The sequence below is a fragment of the Trichoderma reesei genome (genome assembly GCF_000167675.1).
Source record: "Trichoderma reesei QM6a unplaced genomic scaffold TRIREscaffold_7, whole genome shotgun sequence".
NCBI classification, from domain to species: domain Eukaryota; kingdom Fungi; phylum Ascomycota; class Sordariomycetes; order Hypocreales; family Hypocreaceae; genus Trichoderma; species Trichoderma reesei.
In genome coordinates, this window is record NW_006711154.1 from 1,197,453 (window position 1) to 1,220,123 (window position 22,671).

Here is a 22,671-nt window from a genome sequence, read left to right on the forward strand (position 1 = left end):
TCACATCCAATGTACAGCAGCAGAATAGCACAGCACATACTCGACAGAATAGTCTCCATCCATCTCAGCACAAACAGACAGACAGACCACTCTAACGCCCCATCTATTATCTACTGCATCAACGGGTCAAGCCGTCCTTTTGTTATCAATTCGCCTCTTTTTACGGGGATCTTCTCTTTTACGGGGTCTCCAGCACCGTCCAGACTCCCATTCAAGGTTGCATTGCCCAACCTCTCTCGACTCCGCGCTTCAGTGGCCACAGCAGCTTGCAGTTGCTTCGCTCTAGCGGCCTCGATCGCGCCAGCAGCCACTGGACTTGGACCTCCCAGTTGCTCCACGACCCGCCCTTTCGTCACGCTCCCGTTGCCGTGGCCCATCGCCGGGACCCAGCTGGTACTTGGCGCCACCACCAACGCCCAGCGGCAGCCGCGGTCTCTGCGCCGTACCCCCAACTGCCTGCGCCAGCGCTGCTGTACAAGGGCCAGGTACCCATCAGAGCCCATTAGAGGTGGCGCTAGCCGGACGGGCTTTAGCGGTCGCAGCTCCATCACCACCGCCTAAATAATAAGCACGGCAGCACGCAGCAAAAGCATCAACAAAGCACCGCCAGCCTCTGTCCAGCTTCATCCCTCTTCTGCCGCTGCATCTCCGCCCGCCCCCCAAAGTCGACCACACGCCCAGCTGTCGCCGCCATGGGTATCTGCCACTCGTCATGCTGCGGAGGTGAGCGAGCCCTGACATCCGCCGTCGTGTGTTTCTACGGGCCTCTTTGGCCCCCTTCCGAGGCTGGTTCTGACTCCTGTTTCTAGGGCGAGCCCGTGATGGCCTCTACGAGCCCGCTCTTGCCGACAGCGAGCGAGAGGCGGTGGCCGATCTGCTGCAGTATCTCGAAAACGTGCGTCTGCCCTGAGGCCGGAGACATGCGATGCTACTTGGCTGGCGTCCCTCCTGGTCCCTCGTCTCCCTCTGGCTCGTGGGCCCAAAGCTGACCTTTTTCTCTTGACGCCTGCAGCGCGGCGAGACCGACTTCTTCTCTGGCGAACCCCTCCGAGCTCTCAGCACGCTCGTCTTCTCGGACAACATCGACCTGCAACGCAGCGCCAGCTTGACGTTTGCCGAAATCACAGAACGAGGTACGCCTCTGTCGGGCACCTGGTCCCTGCGGCCGGGATCGTGGGCCTGCCACGCAAGGGCGGTGACGCTGTTGCTAATGCGAAGAAACGCGTGATAGATGTCCGCGAGGTCGACCGAGATACTTTGGAACCCATCCTCTTCCTGCTACAGAGCCCTGACATTGAGGTCCAGCGGGCCGCCAGTGCTGCACTTGGCAACCTTGCGGTCAACAGTAAGCAACCACTTCTGCCAGCTGGTGGTGCTACCCCATCAGAAATGACCAGCTGCTAACTGCTGCGTGCGCCCACTCTGCAGCCGAGAACAAGGTCCTCATCGTCCAGCTCGGCGGCTTGACGCCTCTGATCCGACAGATGCTCTCGCCCAACGTCGAGGTCCAGTGCAACGCCGTGGGATGCATCACCAACCTGGCTACGCATGAGGAGAACAAGGCCAAGATTGCCCGGTCAGGGGCTCTCGGTCCCTTGACCAGGCTGGCCAAGTCCAAGGACATGCGAGTCCAGAGAAATGCGACCGGCGCCCTTCTCAATATGACACATTCTGGTGCGTTGACCCAATCTTTGTCTTTGTGCTGTCATGTCATCATGTCCAAGTGGAGGTGAGATGGAAGGCAAATGCATCTGCTAACCCGCGACCTTGATAGACGAGAACCGGCAACAGCTGGTCAACGCTGGCGCCATCCCCGTCCTTGTCCAGCTCCTGTCCTCTCCAGATGTCGACGTCCAATACTATTGTACGACCGCCCTGAGTAACATTGCCGTCGATGCCAACAACAGGCGAAAACTGGCCTCCTCAGAACCCAAGCTTGTCCAGTCTCTCGTGAACCTGATGGACTCGTCCTCGCCCAAGGTGCAGTGCCAGGCCGCCTTGGCCCTCCGCAACCTGGCTTCCGACGAGAAATACCAGCTGGACATTGTCCGCGCCGGCGGCCTGCAACCTCTGCTTCGCCTCCTCCAGTCGTCATACCTGCCTCTCATCCTCTCCGCCGTCGCCTGCATTCGCAACATCTCCATCCATCCCATGAACGAGTCTCCCATTATCGAGGCAAACTTCCTCAAGCCCCTCGTGGACCTCCTGGGCTCTACCGACAACGAAGAAATCCAGTGCCACGCCATCTCGACGCTGCGAAACCTGGCCGCTAGTTCGGATCGCAACAAGGCCTTGGTGTTGGAGGCTGGAGCCGTGCAAAAGTGCAAGCAGCTGGTCCTGGATGTCCCCGTGACCGTCCAGTCGGAGATGACGGCTGCCATTGCCGTGCTCGCCCTGAGCGACGACCTCAAGTCCCACCTGTTGAACCTCGGAGTGTGCGACGTCTTGATTCCCCTGACCCACTCGGAGAGCATTGAGGTGCAGGGCAACAGCGCTGCCGCTCTGGGCAACCTGTCCTCTAAAGGTGAGTAATTCCTCAGTCATTATCTGAATGTTCGCGCTAACGCAACCATTGCTAGTCGGCGACTACTCCATCTTTGTCCAGAACTGGAACGAGCCCAACGGCGGTATCCACGGCTACCTCTGCCGCTTCCTTCAGTCTGGGGACGCCACCTTCCAGCACATTGCTGTGTGGACGCTTCTGCAGCTGTTTGAATCCGAAGACAAGACTCTGATTAGCCAGATTGGCAAGGCCGACGACATCATCGAGAACATTCGACGCATTGCGAACCGCCAGGTTGCCGATCCCGAGGCCGAGGAGGAGGACGAGGGCGAGGTCATCAACCTGGCTCAGCGATGTCTCGAGCTCCTGGGCCAGAGCAGCGTTTCCAAGGCACACATTGAGGGCTAAATGCCAGCCACTTTTCCCTTTCGGTCCTATTCCATCTGCGAGAAAGATTGGGTTTTTCAACTTGCAACTGTGTTTTGAAACCGTCAGACCAGGCTGCAAGGATGAGCAGCGTGGCATGACGAGGGCGACGGTGTTTTAGGCGTCTCAAGCTTTGTTCCAGATCAAGCCAGGAGGGCCGTTGCCTCCCCATGCGAGCGTCCAAGTTTGTTGGGAAAATGGGCAACTACCCTCGCCGACCTTTGTTCGATTCTATGGCCTTGGTCCTTGATTTTCGTTCGGATACTTTGTTTTACCTCCCCGCTCAGCGAAGATTTTCGGATGATATGCTATTCCAGGAGAGACCCCCTTATTGTTTGCGCGAGCCGAAGCGAGGTTGCTTTGCTACGGGACGAGTAGGACAAGCACCATGTTCGAAAGATGCATATGCCGGCTTTTGTTTCCTTTGCGATTATTGCTTTGTTTTTTCCTTTTCCTGTTTCCTTTTTTTTCTTCTTTTTCTTTTGTACAGATCATATTACGCAGCCAATGACTGCGACTCGTTCAGCATGCCTCTTGGAATGACAGTAGAGACAACGATGATGAAGGCGGACTCGAGAGATTGGGGTATGAGCAAAAGCAGATGTAATTAGACAAGGATATGTTACATGCTTGACACCCAGTTGTCCGCCCTTGAGGCCGCCTGTCTTATCTAGATGTTTTGGTGACTGAGTTTAATGATGCTATGCGTTTCTTGCCATGCTGATGTGCCGTGGATACGTGGTGGTACGAAAAGATGTGATGTGTAATGGGTGACTGCAATCCCCAGATTCAGGGGTCTACTTTTTCGAGACCATCTTTTGCCCATTGGCGGTCTTTCCAGGGCAGTATCTTGCCTATGATCTTGCCCTGGATCAAGGCGAGTGGCAAGGGGCCGAATTGCCTCGAGTCTCGCGAGGCGGGGAGGTTATCGCCAACAATCCAGCAATGGCCCTCGGGAACCTACAAGCCTTTGTCAGTCTCTTCATTTCCAGAACTGAAGCACGAATCACAGCCGAGACGGAATCAAAGGGCAATAGACAGAGAGCCTGAGAGACTGCAGCGCGTATGTGTGAGCATACCTGGATCATCTGCTCCTCGCCCGGCTCGCCTGGAGTGCCGAGGGAGACGTAGTCGCCGGGCATGCCGATGACGCGCTTGACGCCGTTTTGGGTGGCGAAGATGGGGATCTTGTAGAGGACGAGGTCGCCGACCTTGACGCCGCGGCCGAGGCGGTATGTCATGTCGGCGGCGATCCAGTCGCCGTCGACGGTGAAGGTGGGCAGCATGGAGGGGCCCTGGGCGGGGGAGACCTGGAGGGCGTGGGAGAGGGCGAGGTGGGCGAGGCAGGTTATTTTGAGGGTGGAGATTGTGAAGCGGAGGGGGTGGCCGAGGAGGTGGGATATCATGGCTGTTACAAGGAGAGGTGAGTGTGTGTGTGGTGTGTATGGGGATGAGATGAGCTGTGGTATTAGAGAGAGGGAAAGAGAAGAGAAGAGCAGAGATGAGATGAGATGAGAATATGGTATGGTGTTGTGTGAAGTGAGATTGTATGAGATTGTATAAGGGTTTACCCAGTGAAACGAGAGGGTATAAGTGAGACGGCAAATGAGAGGTGTGTCCGTGTCCTGTGTTGAAGGTTGTGTAGATGGAGTTGCGGCTGTATGTTGAGAGTCGATGAGGATGTCTGTGAAATTCATGGCACATGTAAGGTAAGGTAAGCTTCATCACTTACTAAGGTAGTAACAGTGCGCAGCTGTGATTGGCTGACAACTCCCCATATTCTGGGGGGGACCAGAGCTTGCGAACTTGACGCTAGTATACCTCAACTCTCAAGCCTCTAATTCTCGACCTTTCTTCCCCCACCGTCACAGTCAATTGGCACAGCTACTCCTCCGCATTCAGTCCTCTCTCTCATCCCTCCGCTTCTTTTGCCCTCTCTCTACTGGTATCGAGCTTCATTCACTCATCATCACTCGATACACATCAAACAATGGCGGCTCCTCGGTGCCTCTGCGACGCTACGAGATCCTTCCTCTCCAGACTCGGCTGTCAAGCCTCCAGACAGAGCTTGCCAACATGGTCCTCCCGCTCAGCTCTGCAGTACCGGCCTGCGACGCGGCAAGCGAGGCTCTACGCCAGCAATCTACGGCCCTACAAAGGCGGAAGCAAGGGGGGCAGCAAAGGAGCGCCCCCCGAAGACCCGGACGACAAGGACCGAGGCTACGACCGCCGCTTCACGACGCAGCGCGACATTGAAAAGTCCGGGCGCGACCGGCCGCCTTGGGACCACGAAATCACCGACCCGCAGATCATGGTGATTGACAACGGCAGCGCCGAGGGCCCGCTGTCGACGCGGTACGTGCTGACGAAGCTGGAGCCGGGGGAGTCGCTGCGCATGGTGTCGCCGTACGTGCCCGCCGACGAGGAGGAGGGCACGCCGGCGCGGTTCGCCGTGTGCAAGATTGTCAACAAGAAGGACGAGTACGAGCGGCAGAAGGCGCTCAAGGAGCGCAAGAAGGTGGGCGCGGCGGCGAAGCCCAAGACTAAGGAGATGGAGCTGACGTGGGCGATTGGGGGCCACGATCTGGCGACCAAGATGCGGCAGATGGGCGGCTTCCTCGAGAAGGGGATGAAGGTTGAGTTGTTGGTTGGGAAGAAGAAGGGGGGCAGGGCGGTGGATGCGGACGAGGCGAAGGACGTGCTGAAGAAGGTCAAGGAGGAGATTGAGCGGGTGGGGGCGAGAGAGGTCAAGAAGGCGGAGGGGCAGGTTGGGGGGACGATGAGGCTGTATTTGGAGGGGGTCAGGCGGTCATGAGAGTCTTTGGGGTGGGGATTCTTTGGATAATGCCGTGTAGTATAGAAGTATCCTGTGCTCTGATGGTGGGTATATACGGGCTGTATAGTAGTGTACTATGACACATAGAGAACCAAGATGCTTGTACATGAGCATGAACCTTGACCAAGGTGTTCATTTCGATTCTTTTGAAGCCATATGGCGTGCGCATACCATTCATTGTCCCTCTTCTCTTCTAGAAGCCAAAAGAAAGAAAAAACGCCAGTCCCATGAAACAGGTATCAAACAAAGCAAAATCATCCTCCAAATGCTCTAAACGGCCATCGTCCCAGTCATGATTCATTACAAAATCACATCATCATCTTCATCCAGCACCGGCGCAGCGGGTGCAGCAACCTCTGTAGCTGCAGCACCGACAGTCTCCCCATCCATCTCGTCCTCCGTCTCCCACTCCTCCATCTTCGTCTCTCCCTCCTTATCGTCATCGTCCTCCCCAGTGGCCATTCTCAGCACCTCAAACGCATTACTCCTGCTCTCCTCCGCAGCCTTGTTGATGTCGTCCCACTTCTTGGCCCGCGCCTGCACGACCTTGGCCTTGCCGATGCTCTTCTCGAGCTTCTTGCTCGTGCGCTCGACAAAGGCCTCGGCCATCTCGAGGCCCTTTTCCTGGCGCCGGCGGCCCCGCGCGGAGAGCTGGCGGCCGCGCTTGGACTTTTTTGTGACGCCTGCGGAGTGTCGTGCGGCGAGGACGGAGGGGAGGACGGCGGATGTGGATGATTTGGAGGTCGAGCCGGGGAGGGAGACTTCTTTGAGGGACTTGTCGGTGTTGATGGAGGGGGATGTTGCGCGGCGGGCGGCGCGGGAGCGTTTTGAGGGCGCTGGATGAGATTGTTAGCTGGAGTTTGTTGAGAAGAAGAGAGAAGGTTTGGAAAAAGCGGACTGACGTCTGTTTTGTGATTTGGCCATGGTGCGAATCTGGGGGGGTTGAGTATGGCTTTGCTGGGGAGATTGGAGAGGCGCGATATGCATCTTTTTTTGGTGGATGGAAATTTATTCGAGGGACGGGCAATCGATAAGAGATAAGCCCCGGGAAATCAATCAGAGCGGGATCGGCAAGTGGGGAAGCGACCCTGTTTCTATTTCGGGCGCACTGCAAATTTCAACGCAGGCATCTCTTGTCACTACTACTAGAGGATAGAAGTGATATCAAAGAGTCCATTGTGTCGTCATGTTCGAGTGTGGAATCTATTATTTAGTTAGAGACGAGGTTATAAATGTACCAGCTAATTTTGCATCATAGCCTCTATGTCATACATTATTATTGTACAAGTAGGAATGCCTTTGTAAGTCTCGTGGTGATTGTTTCGTGATACTGGTTATGCCATGCAGAAAAGAGCACAGCTTTTTCTCTTCTGTTTTGGTATTGTTTGTTGCTTTTGACATTGTCCACCTCAATGCTCAGACGTGGCTTTCGCCGCCTGACCACCATTGGAAAGACATGTCTGGTTGTATGGAGCTCATGTTCCAGTACGTCTGCAGGTTATCCAGCGGAAACGGGCTGAGAGAATCGCTGCTCGAGTCGGGCCCCGACAGAGACGGCGGCCCCGGGCTCGGCAGAATGTGCTCCAGTATTGGCGTCTTTACCTGCTGCTTACTGCTGTTGTTGCTGCTGCTGCTGGTACTGCCGCCAATGCCTCCAGTCGGTAGCCCCAGGACCTCTCGCGCAATGGCTTGGACCTCGTGCAGGTTGCTGCCGGCCTGGGGCCAGACGGCGGCCATGGCCTTGTGGCAGCCGATGCTCATGCGGATCTGGTCGCGCGCGACGGCGAGCTCCTGGCCGCGCAGGGTGTACCGGCAGGCGGCGAGCAGGGAGAGCGTGCCGGTGGTGAGCATGCAGACGACAAACGGCGTGTGGCTGCAGGGCTTGGTGGGCAGGGCGAGGAGGCCGATCTGGGCCTCGGCGGCGCGGATGCATTTCACCGTGTGGATGAGGCGGAACTCGGCGCCCGAGTCGGAGTGGGAGGAGAGCGTGGTGGTTGGCGGGGAGGAGCAGCTGGAGATGCATTCTAGGGGGTCAAAGGCGCAGTTGGAGAAGGGCCGGTGGAGGCCGACAATTGTGCTGTGGATGGTGGCGTTAGCCGGGAGTTGAGCAGGCATCAACGTAGCAAAGGGGGGGTTTTGCTTACGCATGAAGAGCCATCATGGCTTGGAATATCAGCTCGTCGACCTGGCCGTCGGCAGAGAAGATGTCGCGTTTGGACTCTGGCAGCAGCAGCAGCCAGCCCTCGGTGATGGAATCGACGGACTCGAGCACCTTGGGCGATGGCCCCCCTGAATCGGACGCATTGCTGGCCGGCAAGTCGAGAACTCTGGCCATGGCCGATGCCATGCCGCGCACGCCGCCTATCAGATAGGCAAAGGATGAGAAGACTGTGTCTTCGGAGCTGAACTCGCGCGATTCAAACTCTTCTAGTGTCTTGGGGCGAGGAATTTCCTATGGAGCACTGTTAACAATCGGACGGACGCATTTGACACTTCATAAGGGGGTGTAAGCCTTTACCCCTCGCTCGTACTCGTCTTCCTCACACGGAAGATCTGTCGTCGCGTCAACGTGAAACGTAGCAAAGCCGGCATCCCGCTTGATGGCAGCGTAGTACGCATCGATAATGTACACCTGCCACCACGTGCGCCGCCAGCATTCTTCCAGTACGGGATCCCCGTCCCCGTGGTCGACGGCAAACTCGCGCCGCTGCATGCCAAAGTCGAGTGCGAGCTGGATGGCCGTGTTCATGTGGTGCCGTGAGCTGGCTGTGTTCCCGCGCCAGTACAAGCAGGCCGAGTAGATGGCGTGGCAGGGCACCATGAAGAAGTTGATGGCTGTCGGGGGCACTCGGGCGATGACGGAGGCGGCGAGCTCCTCTAGCTCTTGACACCGTGGTCGTAGGGACGGCTGGTGGCTACTCAGGTAAATGCTGCCGACGAAGCGCATCACGTAGACGAACGGCCGCAGCTCGTCCTGCCGGATCTGGTCCTGCAGGTAGCGCTCCAGGAACCGGCGAGGCGGCGCGCAGGGGTGGTAGCGGTGGAAGCATCTGTAGTAGGCGTCGATGAAGATGTCGCCGGTGACGTCCACGGACTGCAGGTCCGCTGACGGCAGGATGGATGACCAGGCGTCGTCGGGGGGCGTGTACAGGCTTGGGTCGATGGCCGTCGCCGGCGGTGGCTCCGGGTGATGCGCCGGGAAGAGGCCGGAGGTCAGCCGGGTCCCGTCGTTGCTCCCGGCGGGCGAGGGCTGGCCATTGCTGCTGCTGCTGCCGCTGCTGCTGTGGGCGTTACTGTTGCTGTTGCTGTTGCTGTTGCTGCTCTTCTTTGCAGCCGCCTGAGCAGCAGCTTGACTCCTGCGGGCGGCCAGCGCGGCTCGATCCAGGCCGCCGCGCCGCGACTTTGCGTAGCTGCACTCCTTGTCCTCCTCGCAGCAGCGGTTGCAGCGCGGCTTGGTTGCGTCGCAGCGGACATGGCGGGTTCGACAGGGCAGACAGGCCAGCGACACGCGGGTGCCTGAGGCGGGCTTGGGGGAGCCAGACTTGGCGGTGCCGAGGTCTGGTTCCGGATCCATGGGGATGGAAAGGGGGGTCCTTGTTGAGAGTGGCCTTTGAGATTAGATGATGTGAAGGGTTTCCCGCGTATATTGGGGACTGGAACTATTGATGCGCTTGTGTTTGCTGCGGGTTTCAATGTATGTTCTCTGTGAGGCAAAGGCTGCGTCTCCCCCCCTTGGATCCTTGATGATCGATGCTCTCTCGGCGGGGATATCCTATAATCCACGACCTTGCTGCGGGCAACTGTTTGCGAGACTGAAACAGCACAGCGGGAAAACAATAGTCGAGCTGGATTGCCAGAAAGCTCCCAGGGGGGCATCACAGGAAGAGGGTCAATTGGGCGAGCTGGTCAACTGCAAGGCTCTGGGGCCAAGCCCGTTGTATACCGGCTTGGACCCCGCGGGTATCCGATCCGGCTATCCGCCACAGATCGGTTACCCGGGCTCACTTGTACGGCTCTCGGCGACCATGCCGGAGATGTAAAAATCTGGGCGGCATTTATTTTGCCTCGTAAAGGGCATTGCTGGCTAATTTGCCTTGATTATCTGCAGTGAGAGAAGGGAATTTACAAATAATCGACAGCGTTAATTATAAAAGATTCTGATCATTTCTTTCCATTTCCGGTCTACTGGCTCTTGTTCCTTGGGTTATGGGGTATATCATCTTTCATGGCTTGGATTAATAGCCGTAGGGCAGTCCCTTGGGGGCTCTCTTAACACTGTATAACCACCATTACAAGACGTGTATGCAAAATAACCGAAGTGAATGAACGGGAAACTTGGACAGAGTAAAAAAAATATCGATTCCATGCTTGTCTGAAAGCCTCCATTCTTCCCTCTACCAGAGCCTAGTGCTTATAGACTCTCCTGGCGTTGTGACCTCTGTCGGTGGCCGCAAAGCACATGATAGGATGGCTTCGCCTCCTCGGGGATCGGGCGAGGACCGACAGGCGTGGAATCCGGTTGCTAAATAAGAAACAGGCTCGCAGTCCCCTTGCAAGCCATTGACTCGATCTCGTATCTGCATCTATAAGCAACCTCAGAGACCTAATTTCCCGTGACCCCCCTGCTCAGGATACCTGCCTTTTTGTTCTGTTGTCTTACATCTCACCCACTACAGACAGAGTCTACTCTATTCCTCCTCTGCTCCCTCCATATCTCCCCTCTTCCAACCACGGCACTCCCACCCGCGGCAACGTCCGTCTTACCGAATTCACTCCCCTGGCTAACACTGTTTCTGTGTTCATGTCAAACCCCCAATTGGACGCAGACCTGGACTTTTCCCTTGGTGGCAATCCCTAGCCTTGGGACTGGTGGAGTCTGTATTTCCACGAACCAACGAGTTTCATGGACAGTTGTGATCATACCGAGAGAGTTGCACAAACCCCCTTCCCTGTTTTCCCCATATGCTGTAAAAGTCCATGTGTCTTTTCTCTGCTTTAGCAAACCATTCGTCATGGAGACGCTTGACTAATAAGCTTCCAGACCAACTGAAATCAAACCATCGACGTGCTCCATCACGAAATGGCCACCCGGGTATCCGTTTTTGAGAACTCCGGAAGAGCTTCAACATGGCAAAGGCTTTTCGATGCGCAGCGCCAGAATGGAGATTGTAGTTGTATGATGCGTTTGATATTGATGGATCTGCGTAGATTGTTTGTTTTGTTGAGCGGGTTTGGAAGCGACGACTTCGTCTATAAAAGGGGCCAGATCGAATGTTGAAATCGTTTCCTTTTTCTCGGCATTACCAGCTGCATCGACAGGAACAAGCAAGCAAGCGATACTGGCGCCTCTTATCAGCATACAAAACCTCAAGCAAAACCGCTAGCAAACGTTATTACATATCTTTGTTTCAGCAGCCTAATCACCATCGATCACAAGGAATTTCTCGCCATGGCCCAGCGCATAGTCATCGTTGGCTCTGGCTTCTCTGGCCTCTACAGCGCCCTCGCCGCCAGAAGACTCATTGAGCAGCACAAGGATCGGGTTGGAAGTGGCATCGACGTCGTCATGGTTGCTCCTGAGCCCAAGTTGGTCACTAGGCCTCGCCTCTACGAGGCCAACGCTGCTGGCATGTCTGTCCCGTTGGGCGAACTTTTGACCGCCACGGGAGTCAAGTTTGTGCGAGGCATCGTGGATGCGATTCGTACCGCCGACAAGCAGGTGGAGGTGGTCGATCCCACTGGCGAGAGAATGACTCTTTCGTATGACCGCCTGGTGCTGGCGGCGGGCAGCCGAGTTGTGAAGCCCAAGATTCCAGGTCTGCGTGAGCACGCTTTCAGTATTGATACTATTGCTGAAGCGGCGGAGCTTGAGGCCCATCTGAAGCGTCTGGCGTCACTGCCCTCGAGTTCCGCGAGAAACACCGTCGTTGTCTGTGGTGGAGGCTTCACGGGCATTGAGTTGGCCGCGGAACTCCCTCGACGCTTACGGGCCATACTAGGAATGGGCGAGAAGGTGAGGGTCGTTGTCGTCGAGAAGACGGACGTCATTGGCCCTGATTTGGGACCTAATCCTCGCCCAGTCATTGCAAAGGCCCTGGCCGATCTTGAGGTCGAGACCAAGCTGGGAAACGCCGTGGCCTCCATCGACAAGGGAGGCGTGACGACGGCATCTGGGGAGCGAATCGACGCCATGACCGTCGTCTGGACGGCTGGAGTCGAGGCCACGCCCCTGACGAGGCAGATCCCGGGAGACAAGGACAGGCAGGGAAGACTGCTTGTCGACTCTGACCTTCGCGTGCCGTCAACCCCCGACGTCTTCGCCACCGGAGATGCGGCGTGTGCCGAGACTGACGATCAGGGCAACCATACGCTCATGTCGTGCCAGCACGCGATGCCTTTGGGCCGATCTGCTGGACACAACGCGGCGGCCGATCTACTCGGCGTCCAGGGGCAGCCGTATAGGCAGCCGTACTATGGGACGTGTCTGGACCTGGGAAGCTGGGGCGCCGTTGTATGTGACGGATGGGATCGAAAAGTGCTCAAGTCCGGGGGGCCTGCAAAAGAGATCAAGGGGTGGATCAACGGCTGGGTGATCTATCCTCCCAAGGCGAGCGCCGAGGAAGCATTCGCGGCGGCTGATCCTGCGCTGAACACGATGTCGGTTCTTTGAAGGGCTGTTAATGAGGCCAAAGGGGCTTTATTGTGAGATTCGAGGCTATGATGGCGTGGGATACTAATATGATGCTGTGGGTTGAGAGAGCATGGCTAGACGGTTAGTGAGTCTGTTTTTTCTGTATTGACCCAGTGTAGTGAGGAGGATGAACGATAGAAATGGTGATAGACTATATAATAACTCAACTCACTTAATGTTTGATAGCCTGCATTGTTTCGTCAAAGTGAAGTGCAGAGAATACCAGATGCAGGTATCACGTGGGCGAAGCGATGCGCCCTTCACTGATTGTTATATCCTTGACATTCATTCAGTAGTGAGTCAGAACCATCCATGCGTGGCATACACGTGTGATAAGCGCTTGTGAAGCTGTATGGCCAGTGAGTAACATCGTTAGCCACCCCTTCTGTGGTGTTGAATAGCCTTGAGAGAAACAGAACATGACATGGTTCAATCTTCTTGGCCCGCAAGACGCAAGAGTTCTCAGAATTTATATCAGAGATACATATCGGTATCTTTGTGCTCGACATGTCGAAGAAGCCCGTGAGGCTCGATGGTTGCATTCGTGAAAAGTCGAGTGAAAGCCCGAGATATGAGATCGGCATGTTCTGGGCGAGCTGCAGTAAATGCCCCGTGGAATTTGGTGCTGCTGGTCGACTATATCCGGGAATTCGAGATGCCAATCATAAGTAACCAGCGAGATTGATCAGAGTGTGACCAGAATAGAAGCTTCAAGAATAGAAGCTGTTGCGGCTTTATGCGGACATTGCGGGCTCTTGCGGTGAGATTTCAAGTCCTGGGCATGCCCACATTGTCTGTATGCAACTGCAACGTCAGATTTTGGAAGGTTGTGATCCATATGCCGGAAGGACAAACGAGATGCAATATTATATCTGGTCAAGCGTAATTATTGTCTTGGATAATGTGATGTGTTTGGTGGAACGTCGGTCCTTGAGCCTCCGCGTGGTTGGCATGGTGGTTGTCTATATATTGGGGTCGTTTCTCGTTCTCCTTGCGTGATGGTATACCTGCAGGCCGTCGTGTTCTTCTCGATAACTGTTGCATTGTTTCTCAAAGCCATACAAGAGTTAGACACACTTTGAAGAATAATTAGTCAAGGTAGGAAACACTCAATGATCCGTCAAGACTCGGCCGTGTAGATATAACTAATCCTCAATGCTATAGAAGACGTAAACGGATAATACCACCCTCACTCACAATAATGGCTATTGGCTCAGACCCTCTTCAAGGCCTTCCAGATGACTACGTGATCAAGTCTCAGGCCTTCACCAAGGAACTCTACCGGGATGTCTATCCTGCCATCGATCCGTCTAACACCGCCCTGTCACAGGACGGCAAAGTTGTGATTGTCACGGGTGCTAGCAAAGGGATCGGGAAAAAGGTACGCAACTCAACTGTGGCTGCACATCTACTGAAGATTGGTGCTGATAGCTTTCGGTTTCTTGTCTTCAAGGGCTTCGTACGATCCTTTGCAACAGCGGGAGCAAAAGCAATTGTCCTCATTGCCCGTAGCTCCAAGCAGCTGCAGGAAACAGCCGAAGAACTGTCAAAAGAGTTTCCCAAGACACGATTTGTGCCAGCCGCGTGCGATGTCACAGATGAGGCGTCGGTCAAGGCGGTTTTTGAAAAGATCCGGAGTGACTTTGGAAGTGCAGATGTCCTGGTGAACAATGCTGGCGCTACGGACGAGGGCAAGCCCTTGCGGACTGCATCGATTGCCAATGTTTGGAATGGCATAGTAAGTCATTATCACCGTCTTGCATTTACGCACCGTCACGCGCTGAGACTTTTTCCCCCCAGGAGGTCAACCTCAAAGGCGCCCTCATCATGACTCAGGGATTCCTGAACCTGGTGGGCACAGCCAAGCAGGCCACCATTATCAACATAACGTCCGCCCTGGGCTTCAACGTGGTTCCCGGCAAGGCCAGCTATAGCCTGTCGAAGCTGGCACTGACGCATCTGTCGGGATACATTGCCGTCGAAAACCCCAATGTCCGGGCTGTCAGTCTTCATCCGGGGACGATCTTGACGGACATTACGACTGAGTGGCTTGTGCGCTTTTCCAAGGACACGCCGGAGCTGGCGGGTGGAACAGCGGTTTGGCTGACGACGAAGGAGGCGGCGTTTCTGAATGGGAGATATGTGAGTGCAAACTGGTCGGTGGAGGAGCTGGTGAGGAGGGAGAGGGAGATTGCGGAGGGGGGAAAGCTGGTGGTTAAGCACACGGGAGAGCTTGCTTATTGAAGGACCCCCGACAGGTAGGTGAAGGTTACAGTTGTTGCCAGTAGATGTCGAAAGTAACAGACACAAGATCAACTACAACCGATCGTCACAATTAGAATATGTCTACGATGCTTTTTCCGGAAATTACATCGTGAGTCTTACATATCCTGTCATTCAATGTCCATCTAAGCTGCTGCACAAACGGGGTTATTATAGCGCAGACAGCCAATCAAGACACCCACAGTAAGACACACATACCTCATAGACTCATAAGAGGCCTTGCTAGTAACGTGTCTCCGTGTCACATTGTTCATCTCGACGCGAATGTTTTCATCTCACAACCTCCATCATCGCGAATTTGACATCGTCTCTGGTAACTTTCTGAAGGGGGGAGGATGAGCAAATATCTGGGCTGGGCGCGGGATTTGCTGCAGAGGCAGCTCCCCGGTTATGCCCATTCTCACCTTTCGAGGCCCAACCCGCCATCGTCGACGCCGGGCATCAAGATGAAGAATCTCTTCACTGTCGTGATAGCAGGCACCCAGTATCTGCTGCATCCGCAGAAGCTGGTAAGATTCCCTGTACCAACGGCAAAGCTATCGATTGACTTCTTCAAGGGCACGATTGAAGAGACCATCAATCCAGACGCGCTTATTCCCGTCACTCTCCTCACCACCAGCGAAATCAACAGCGATCTCGAGGGCATCCTCGACCTCTTCAGCACTGTGGACGATGTCTTCCAGCCGGACTTTGGCGGCATCCTGGTAGAGAAGCCTGAAAAGGGCCAGCAAGCGATTGTCGTCAACCGTGATCTAGACACCCGCGGCAGATCGGTGCTTACCTTGCGGTCAACTGGCGCTGAAGATGAAGCTCAGGCTGCTGCTTTTGCAGATCTACCTTCGGGCCCGTACTTTCTGCATGGGCCGAACCTGTATCAGGCGTGGAGATTGTATGACGATGTGCTGGATGCCTTTACCTTTGGGGTGATTCCTAACAGCATCAACGGTTCTGACGATGGGTAAGTCATGATTCCCCCTCCCTCCTAGAATTGCGGGAAAGATGTCTGATGCAGAGTGCAGATTTGAAGCACTCTCTTCTCTCTCGGATGATGGCTCACGCAAATCCATTGCCGTGCCGTCGCGACTTTATCATCCTGCGCCATCCATTCGCAAGCCTCTATCTGGAGTCCGTCTTGCCATCACGGACGCCATATCGCTAAAAGGCGTCCAGACGACCATGTCAAGCCGAGCTTGGACGCAGCTGTACGGGGCTGAGGACCAGGAAACGGCAGAGTTTGCACAGAGACTCATCGACATGGGCGCCATCATTGTAGGAAAGACAAAGTCGTCGCAGCTCGACTCTGGCAGGGAATGGGTGGACGTAGAGGCTCCGTGGAATCCGAGAGGCGACGGATATCAAGGCTCTGGTGGAAGTGCAGCTGGCGCTGGAGCGAGTGTGAGCGGCTATGCATGGATGGAACATGCTGTAGCAGCAGACGGTGAGTGCCCTTGAAGGGTGGTGAATGGGATATTGGTGTGAAGAAGCTGATTCTGATATGTGTTTAGCCTTCGAGGGGGCTCGTGAGCAAGGGCGTCTGCATGGTGTTTACTCCATCAGAGTATCGGCCAGCGCAGCATCGCAGCTAGGGTGGGCAGTTGACTCGAGGTAGGTCATCGGAAACGAAGGATCTTATGTAGCCCGCATCGAGTGACTCGCATTGACTGAACCCATGGCTGCAGGGCTCTCTCTGCGGTTGGCTTGATGAGCCGCGACTTACACGACTTGCTCCGTTTCGCCCATGTAACGCTCAACACGTCCAGCATCGACGTGCCGTTTCCGAAGCGCATCATCTACCTACTGGACTATGCCCCTGCTTCTGAAGACGACCAGTCTCTCGACGACAGCTTCGTCGCTGTGCTGGAAAGGTTCCTCGGGATCAAGGCTGAGAGGGTGCGCATATCGGAGACTTGGGATGCCAACCCGCCCGACGATACAAAGCAAAGCCTCCAAGAGTATATGAAGGAGGTGTGTAAGACTTCTTTGCCAAGTGTTGACTGTGAGTCTGTGACGTGCTGATTTCATGATGCAGGCGCCCTTTAACTCATTTTGCTACGACTTCTATCACGAGTATGCAGATTTCCGAAGTGACTATAAAGAGAAGTATGGTCGGCAGCCGTACATTGAGGCAACGCCCCGGTTTCGATGGTAAGCTTATCACTTGGAATCCCCGATAGCATCTGCAGAGCCTCGAAACCCACAGAGGCATGGCTGCTGTGACTGCTGTATCCTTGAAGCTAGTTATGCAAGGATTCGGTCAGCGGTGAATTCCTAGGCCTGCAGATAAACACGATGCTAACGTCCGGCTGCTGCACGGGGTTATCAGGGGCATCGGCGAGAGTGAATCGGCGCAAGACTACGGACATCACCGCAGGCGGATCGAAGTCTTCAGACAATGGTTCAACGAGAGCATCATGCCGATAGTGGGAGACTCGGAAACCATCGTGGTCGTACCCTTTGGCCCTCCGACTACAGTGCAGTACCGCGATGACCTGCCACCGTGTGTTGATTACCTCTCTTCCCTCTCTCTGGCCCTTTTGTTGTTTATATTGCTTGCAGGATGCAGCGCATGCAGCTAACAATGAGCCAGACCACCCAGCGCCATCGAAGGCCTGGGTCCCGAAGCACTCGCTCCTCTTTTGGGCCTGCCGCATCTTGTCGTTCCCTGTGAGCTGTTTTGTCTCCCCCCCCTTTATCTCTCCTCATGTCGCTGATTGAACAATACCAGTCGCACAGACTCGCTACTATTCACGGGTCACCGACCAAAACGAGGACCGGCCGTTTAGCGGCTCCATCCTGGGGTCTCGCGGAAGCGACATGATGCTTCTCCAGCTGGTCAAGGCGGCGTTTGATCGGGCGGAATGGCGGTCGTCGGTTGATCCTGGGCGCTTGGCGATTCCGCAGGGTTACGAGCCAGAGGTTGACGAGGGCGTATTAGTCTAGCAGAGGGAGAGAGACATGCGAGGCGCCAGAGGCGAGAGACAGAATAACGTGCTCTGTGTCTTGGGTTACGTTACGGACATCGGGTCGTACAGCCGCTTCTTATTGGTAACAAAACAACTGATGTGATATCATATCTCTCGTGCAACCGGCCGACGGCCAGGACACGCACGGGTCTGCAGAGATGCTGTGCGATGCGAGACATGGGCGGCATGTGGGTTCATTTTTCTTTTGGCACGTTCGAGGCGCTCAGCTGGGCTCGGCCGCACGCTTCGGACATGCAACAGGGGCTTCGGATGTCTTGCCTCTGGCTTTTCTTTGGTTCCATGGGGGGACGGGATGCGGGGACGGGCAGCGATTTCCGTGGGTGAGACGGAGCCGAGGCACCGCCAGTGAGCGTGTAAGTGGTTCAGAGGGGGGCGCATAAGGAGCAGTGCTCGGGATCGTGTTTCCTTCACAGGGAGTCACGCTGTTGGGTTGGATGGTTGGTCTTGTCAGTACTATCTTTATGGCCAGTGATGTCTGTGCTTGCAGCCATCACAGCTGAATTTGGTCCTGTTGGAGATTGAGACTCGAGTGACGACGATCATCAATCCAGGTTGCGGAGAAGACAGATTCGCCCCTAGGACTGAGACATTCCGTGCAAATGGATCGCTGCCACGGTTGCACAACAACCCACACGCTGGTCAAATCGACAGCAATTCGCTAAACCCGAGCTGCGGGCGGCTTCCCAAGTCATCGAATCCCTGTCGACGAGTCAAGCGGCAACGAGCTTTAACACGCGAGATGCCTACTGGGATGTTGCATTGCATGTGCATTGGTGCAAGGATGAAGGGGGGAGGTGAAGCCGCAAAGCAAACAAACACCCCTTCGGTCGCTCTCCGTTGTCCGATGACCCTGCTTCTCCTTTGCTCTGCCTTTCGCTGTTCGGAGATTTTCTCAAATGGTCTCTTTTGTTCACGTTTGTCGCTGGTGTTTGGTGTTGGTGTGGGCGAATCGGGGCTGATAGGAGGGGAGATTATGTATGAAAAGAAGACCGGACGGAGTTTCTCGATTGCGATGCGGAGGAGATGTGTTGCATGATAAAAGTGAGGCACTGTCCGGCGCCTTGTATCATGTCACAGGCACACTCTTTCTTGCATCTGGTTGGCGATATCACCAAACCACCATCCCTCACTCACATACATCAACACGCAGCACATACAAATACCACCTCGCCTAGGTATATACACATACCTAGACCGACGTATCGACATACACGTCTGATATTGTACATACTTTACCAGCACCGTCCACCGCAATGGCAGTCGGCTCGACGCGGGAACGATTTCCCAACGACCTCCTCCTCGTCCAGTTCCTCCGCTCGGCAAAGCGGTGCGCCAACCAGCGGCCCTTTATCCACGACCACTTTGGCTTCGACAAGAGCCTGGAGGAGCTCATCGCCGACATACTGCGCATGCGCGACCTCGTGCGCCAGCAATTGCCCACATCTGCGTTTACCGAGCGAGGCATCCTGAAGGAGGAGGCGCCGTACGTCGCTGTGCTGACGAGGAGCGGCTATGAGTTTATTGTTGCCTTTTTTGCGGTGCGAGTACTAGGAGGAGCACCTATTCCTTTTGGTGCGTACCTGTTTTTTCCCTTCCAGAGCGTCATGGTTGTCAAACGTCCATATCAAGCTAATCGTGCACTCTAGGCTCTGGTATCCTCCCCGAAGAGGCCCGATACTTTGTCAACAGCTCCAACGCTTCATGCATCCTCGCCGGCCGAGATTGCTACGAGAAAGCCGAGCGGATAGCCGCTCTCACCAGCGGCTCGCCTGACTCCAAGACGATCGTATCAATACCCATCTCATGCGATGCCGAGCCCGTAAAGGAGATTGATGTCACCATTGACGAGACGCTTACGATGGATCCTCGAGGGCCCGGGCTGGTCATCTTCACATCTGGCACAACAGGACCTCCCAAGGGCGCCGTCTTGCCTCGGATCTGCATCGTCTTCCAGCCGGATGCCCCTGCAAACTGTCAGACTGTCTGCTTCCGTCCGCCGCACTGGCTGGGCGGCGCAATCAGCCTCATCGAACCCATGCTCACGGGCAAGCAGCTGCACATCCTGAGAGAGAGAGCCGGCGTGGAGAAGATATGGAAAGTGATTCGTGACAACCGCATCACAGGAACGGGATTCACGCCCGGAGTCTTGCGCGAGATGAAGGAGTGGCTGGAGGTTCAGAGCGAGGATGAGCAGGAAGAGTACATCAAGGCGTTCAAGAACATTGGCATCATCCACTGCGCTGGAGCCATGGTGTCGCCCTCGGTGCTGAGGTTTTGGAAGAGCAGGACTGGATTGGTGTTTAACAATGTGTATGGGTCAACGGAAGTTGGAGGACTGGCGACATTCAAGATCCTTGATGGCACACAACGTTCGGTATGTGCTCTGAAGCTGCTCTGCTGGGAGCATGTATGAGAGGGCTAACATGATGGAATGGACAGGATGCTATTGGTGTAGCATTTCCGGGCATCAAAGTCAAGCTGACGGCGGGCGATCACGGCGAGATTTGCGTCAAGAGCCCATTCATGCTGACACAGTGAGTATTTCTCAAGTCGAGTATGACGATTGAGGAAAGGATAAGGTGCTAACAAGGCTCTCTAAGCTATATTGGCGATGAAGAAATGACAAGGGCCGCCTTTGACGACGAGGGGTATTTCAAGACCGGGGATTTCGCCCAGCTCAGGGACGGGGAATACATCTTCTCAGGCCGCGCCAACACTGACTGTACGCTTCCTCCCCTTTCTCTACTTTTCTATACTATCTTCCGTCCGTTACCGTGCTGCTTGATTCCTAGTACTGATTAGCATCTCCAGATATCTTGTTCCGCCACTACCGCATACCCAGCGTCCAGGTCGAGGTCGCACTTACAGCTCTCCCCTACGTAACCGAAGCCTGCGTCCTCGGCGTCCCCGACCACGAAGCAAAACAAATCTGCGCCGCCGTCGTCCGCCTCACTCGCGACCAGGAGGAACTGCAGGGCCGAAACAGCGCGCACAGGATCGACCTCGCCCGCCTGCGGACCGACATGAACGAGACGCTGCCCAAGTGGATGCTCCCCGTGCTGGTCAAGGTCCTCGAGCCGGGTGAGGAGATGCCGCAGACGGTGTCGCAGAAGCCCATCAAGAAGCAGATTATCAAGGCATGCTTTGGCGTGGAGGAGTCGTGGTCCGCGGAGAATGAGGTGCCGGGGGTTGAGTACTGGGGGAGCATGCCTTCGCCGGAGGAGGCGGACACGAAGCCCTGGGACTGGCAGGGCTTGCAGCGGGCTGATTTCAAGGCGGAGGCGTGAATATGAAGGCCTCATTGAGAGGCAGAATGCCTGATCATGGTCCAGCCATGGATGGGGGTAAAAATGGGCATGATCTATTGCAGCGGAAAATGCTGCCAGATGGTGTACGTTATCGATGGCGTGTTGGGTAGTTTACATTCTGTGCTGGTCAGCTTCATCGTCAGATAGATGCCTTGTCTCTTGGATTGATGGACGACGATACGATGACATGATGATGAACATCTCATACCTGGACGTGCAACTCAAACGCGCTTGTTCGAGGGGTTTCCTTCATCCGTTCTTTGTTGTCTCTCTCTGGTTTATTCGTCAAACTCCGTTTGCTTATAGCTTGTTGTTCTTGTCAGTTCTCCTCTTCGCCTTCTGCTCCCAGTCCCACGTCTCGTGTCTCTCGCGGGTGGACAGCCACCGGTTCATGGAAAAACTGGACGAGCCATTTCCGGACCTGTGTCTTGTCATCAGCAACCTAGAACCATACTAAGTCTTTGGCTTGGAAGTCTACCTCGGTGCTCCTTGAGTCTGCCTGTTAGCAGAGTGACCGCCTGCTCCCTGCTTCGGGTCTCTATTCGAAGGAGGCTGTCCAGGCATCGTGGCTACAAAGTGCAAATGATGTTTTGTACGGGCTCTTTGGAAACAGTTGTTGTACAACGTCTGAAACAAAATGTCGAAAGTTCCTAGGCGCCGGGAGTGAATGTCAATTTTATACTCGAGCTTTTACAATTACTATTCCGACTGTTTCACAGGCAGTCAACGTCACCGATCTATCTGATATGATCTGGAACGGGCCTTGATTAGAGGTGGGTGAGGCCTCTCTCATTTGAGTCACAACATTGGGGTTCCTATGAGCATTTCATTTAAGCAAGGGCAGGTGATACGGTCCAGATTTCCTTTGATGGAGAAACATGGCTTTTTTGTCGTGCCAATGGAGTTGTAGATAGAGCTTAAAAGGAACGTCCAAGCGCGGCGCAGCGTGGCACAGCTGTTTGCTACTCCTGGCTTGTAATGTGAGAGAGTCGAGAAAAACAGGGCTTACAGTCTCAAAACCCAGCTGTTCCGTTTTCTATTCAGTCAAATTGGGGCTTATACCTGCTGTCCTAGACTATTGGAACAAATTCGGGGGGGCTCGGTGACGAGGTGAACGAGCGGTGAGAAAGCTCTATTTCGCAGGATCGAATCACCTGGTGTTTTTCTTATGCCAGAGAAGCCTGAAATCGACGAACCACGCGATGGTCATATATGACGGCTAGAAGGAGTGGATGCTGTGGCTTTTGACACAGCCCCCATAGTCTACCAATGTGCCTACCGGGAATAAGCCTGCCTTTACCGCAAGGCACGACGCCGGTTATCGATCACGAAACTGCGACATGGTATCGGAAAATGGAAGGACAAGATGATGGGATTATGTTTTATCTACTAGGGCACATATTCAGACATTCAACTCATCAGCCACACTTGGAGGCCTGGATTGATCGACCTCGAACGCGGTGAGAAACGGGGCTTGGCCAGGCTGACCGAGAGACTTACACCGGGGCATTCAGGCAGGCAGTTATAACAGTAGTTGAGACGCCGTTGTTGCCTCATTTCCAGAATGACGACTGGTGCCTTGGACGGCCTGTGGATGAGGAGAAAGTGACTCTCTTACATTATATCTGCTTAATCTGGGA

At 55.0% G+C, this 22,671-nt stretch overlaps 9 protein-coding genes across 9 annotated transcripts; 5 read left to right on the forward strand and 4 right to left on the reverse strand.

The window, feature by feature from the left end:
• Nucleotides 1-646: 646 nt before the first annotated feature.
• On the forward strand, nucleotides 647-3,468 carry TRIREDRAFT_77281 (uncharacterized protein). Its single transcript, XM_006964528.1, has 7 exons — nucleotides 647-723; nucleotides 810-895; nucleotides 1,013-1,133; nucleotides 1,232-1,345; nucleotides 1,429-1,674; nucleotides 1,775-2,524; nucleotides 2,580-3,468. The coding sequence occupies exons 1-7, from the start codon at nucleotides 693-695 to the stop codon at nucleotides 2,909-2,911; spliced, it is 1,680 nt and encodes a 559-aa protein (XP_006964590.1). The 5' UTR covers nucleotides 647-692; the 3' UTR covers nucleotides 2,912-3,468.
• Nucleotides 3,469-3,718: 250 nt separating this feature from the next.
• Nucleotides 3,719-4,335, reverse strand: TRIREDRAFT_60091 (uncharacterized protein; the record flags this gene model as incomplete). The annotated part of the gene is made up of 2 exons (XM_006964708.1): nucleotides 3,719-3,889; nucleotides 4,009-4,335. The coding sequence occupies 2 exons, from the start codon at nucleotides 4,333-4,335 to the stop codon at nucleotides 3,719-3,721; spliced, it is 498 nt and encodes a 165-aa protein (XP_006964770.1).
• Nucleotides 4,336-4,919: 584 nt separating this feature from the next.
• TRIREDRAFT_106640 (uncharacterized protein) lies at nucleotides 4,920-5,744 on the forward strand (the record flags this gene model as incomplete). The annotated part of the gene is made up of 1 exon (XM_006964529.2): nucleotides 4,920-5,744. One exon carries the CDS (start codon nucleotides 4,920-4,922, stop codon nucleotides 5,742-5,744), a length of 825 nt encoding a protein of 274 aa, XP_006964591.1.
• Nucleotides 5,745-6,065: 321 nt separating this feature from the next.
• Nucleotides 6,066-6,689, reverse strand: TRIREDRAFT_106641 (uncharacterized protein; the record flags this gene model as incomplete). Its single annotated transcript, XM_006964709.1, has 2 exons — nucleotides 6,066-6,601; nucleotides 6,668-6,689. 2 exons carry the CDS (start codon nucleotides 6,687-6,689, stop codon nucleotides 6,066-6,068), a joined length of 558 nt encoding a protein of 185 aa, XP_006964771.1.
• A 492-nt stretch (nucleotides 6,690-7,181) lies between these two features.
• On the reverse strand, nucleotides 7,182-7,776 carry TRIREDRAFT_106642 (uncharacterized protein; the record flags this gene model as incomplete). The annotated part of the gene is made up of 1 exon (XM_006964710.1): nucleotides 7,182-7,776. A coding segment is annotated over one exon (594 nt), but the record flags the coding sequence as incomplete, so codon positions are not given.
• Nucleotides 7,777-7,905: 129 nt separating this feature from the next.
• TRIREDRAFT_3605 (uncharacterized protein) lies at nucleotides 7,906-9,339 on the reverse strand (the record flags this gene model as incomplete). The annotated part of the gene is made up of 3 exons (XM_006964329.1): nucleotides 7,906-8,217; nucleotides 8,284-8,815; nucleotides 8,915-9,339. 3 exons carry the CDS (start codon nucleotides 9,337-9,339, stop codon nucleotides 7,906-7,908), a joined length of 1,269 nt encoding a protein of 422 aa, XP_006964391.1.
• Nucleotides 9,340-11,214: 1,875 nt separating this feature from the next.
• TRIREDRAFT_60352 (uncharacterized protein) lies at nucleotides 11,215-12,435 on the forward strand (the record flags this gene model as incomplete). Its single annotated transcript, XM_006964530.1, has 1 exon — nucleotides 11,215-12,435. One exon carries the CDS (start codon nucleotides 11,215-11,217, stop codon nucleotides 12,433-12,435), a length of 1,221 nt encoding a protein of 406 aa, XP_006964592.1.
• Nucleotides 12,436-13,657: 1,222 nt separating this feature from the next.
• Nucleotides 13,658-17,679, forward strand: TRIREDRAFT_106645 (uncharacterized protein; the record flags this gene model as incomplete). Its single annotated transcript, XM_006964531.1, has 13 exons — nucleotides 13,658-13,837; nucleotides 13,874-14,194; nucleotides 14,257-14,598; nucleotides 14,732-14,830; nucleotides 14,901-14,922; nucleotides 15,067-15,697; nucleotides 15,759-16,177; nucleotides 16,245-16,344; nucleotides 16,419-16,704; nucleotides 16,769-16,884; nucleotides 17,063-17,236; nucleotides 17,327-17,403; nucleotides 17,465-17,679. The coding sequence occupies 13 exons, from the start codon at nucleotides 13,658-13,660 to the stop codon at nucleotides 17,677-17,679; spliced, it is 2,982 nt and encodes a 993-aa protein (XP_006964593.1).
• A 1,297-nt stretch (nucleotides 17,680-18,976) lies between these two features.
• On the forward strand, nucleotides 18,977-21,010 carry TRIREDRAFT_106646 (uncharacterized protein; the record flags this gene model as incomplete). The annotated part of the gene is made up of 5 exons (XM_006964532.1): nucleotides 18,977-19,295; nucleotides 19,370-20,097; nucleotides 20,163-20,257; nucleotides 20,324-20,445; nucleotides 20,535-21,010. The coding sequence occupies 5 exons, from the start codon at nucleotides 18,977-18,979 to the stop codon at nucleotides 21,008-21,010; spliced, it is 1,740 nt and encodes a 579-aa protein (XP_006964594.1).
• Between the last annotated feature and the right edge of the window lie 1,661 nt (nucleotides 21,011-22,671).

What these genes read in the sequence shown, in the direction of transcription:
- TRIREDRAFT_77281 (XM_006964528.1), top strand. Translation starts at nt 693, where the DNA reads ATGGGTATCTGCCACTCGTCATGCTGCGGAG. An exon ending in CCACTCGTCATGCTGCGGAG is followed by an intron (nt 724 to 809) that starts GTGAGCGAGCCC and finishes TCCTGTTTCTAG; the next exon opens with GGCGAGCCCGTGATGGCCTC. An exon ending in TGCCGAAATCACAGAACGAG is followed by an intron (nt 1,134 to 1,231) that starts GTACGCCTCTGT and finishes AACGCGTGATAG; the next exon opens with ATGTCCGCGAGGTCGACCGA.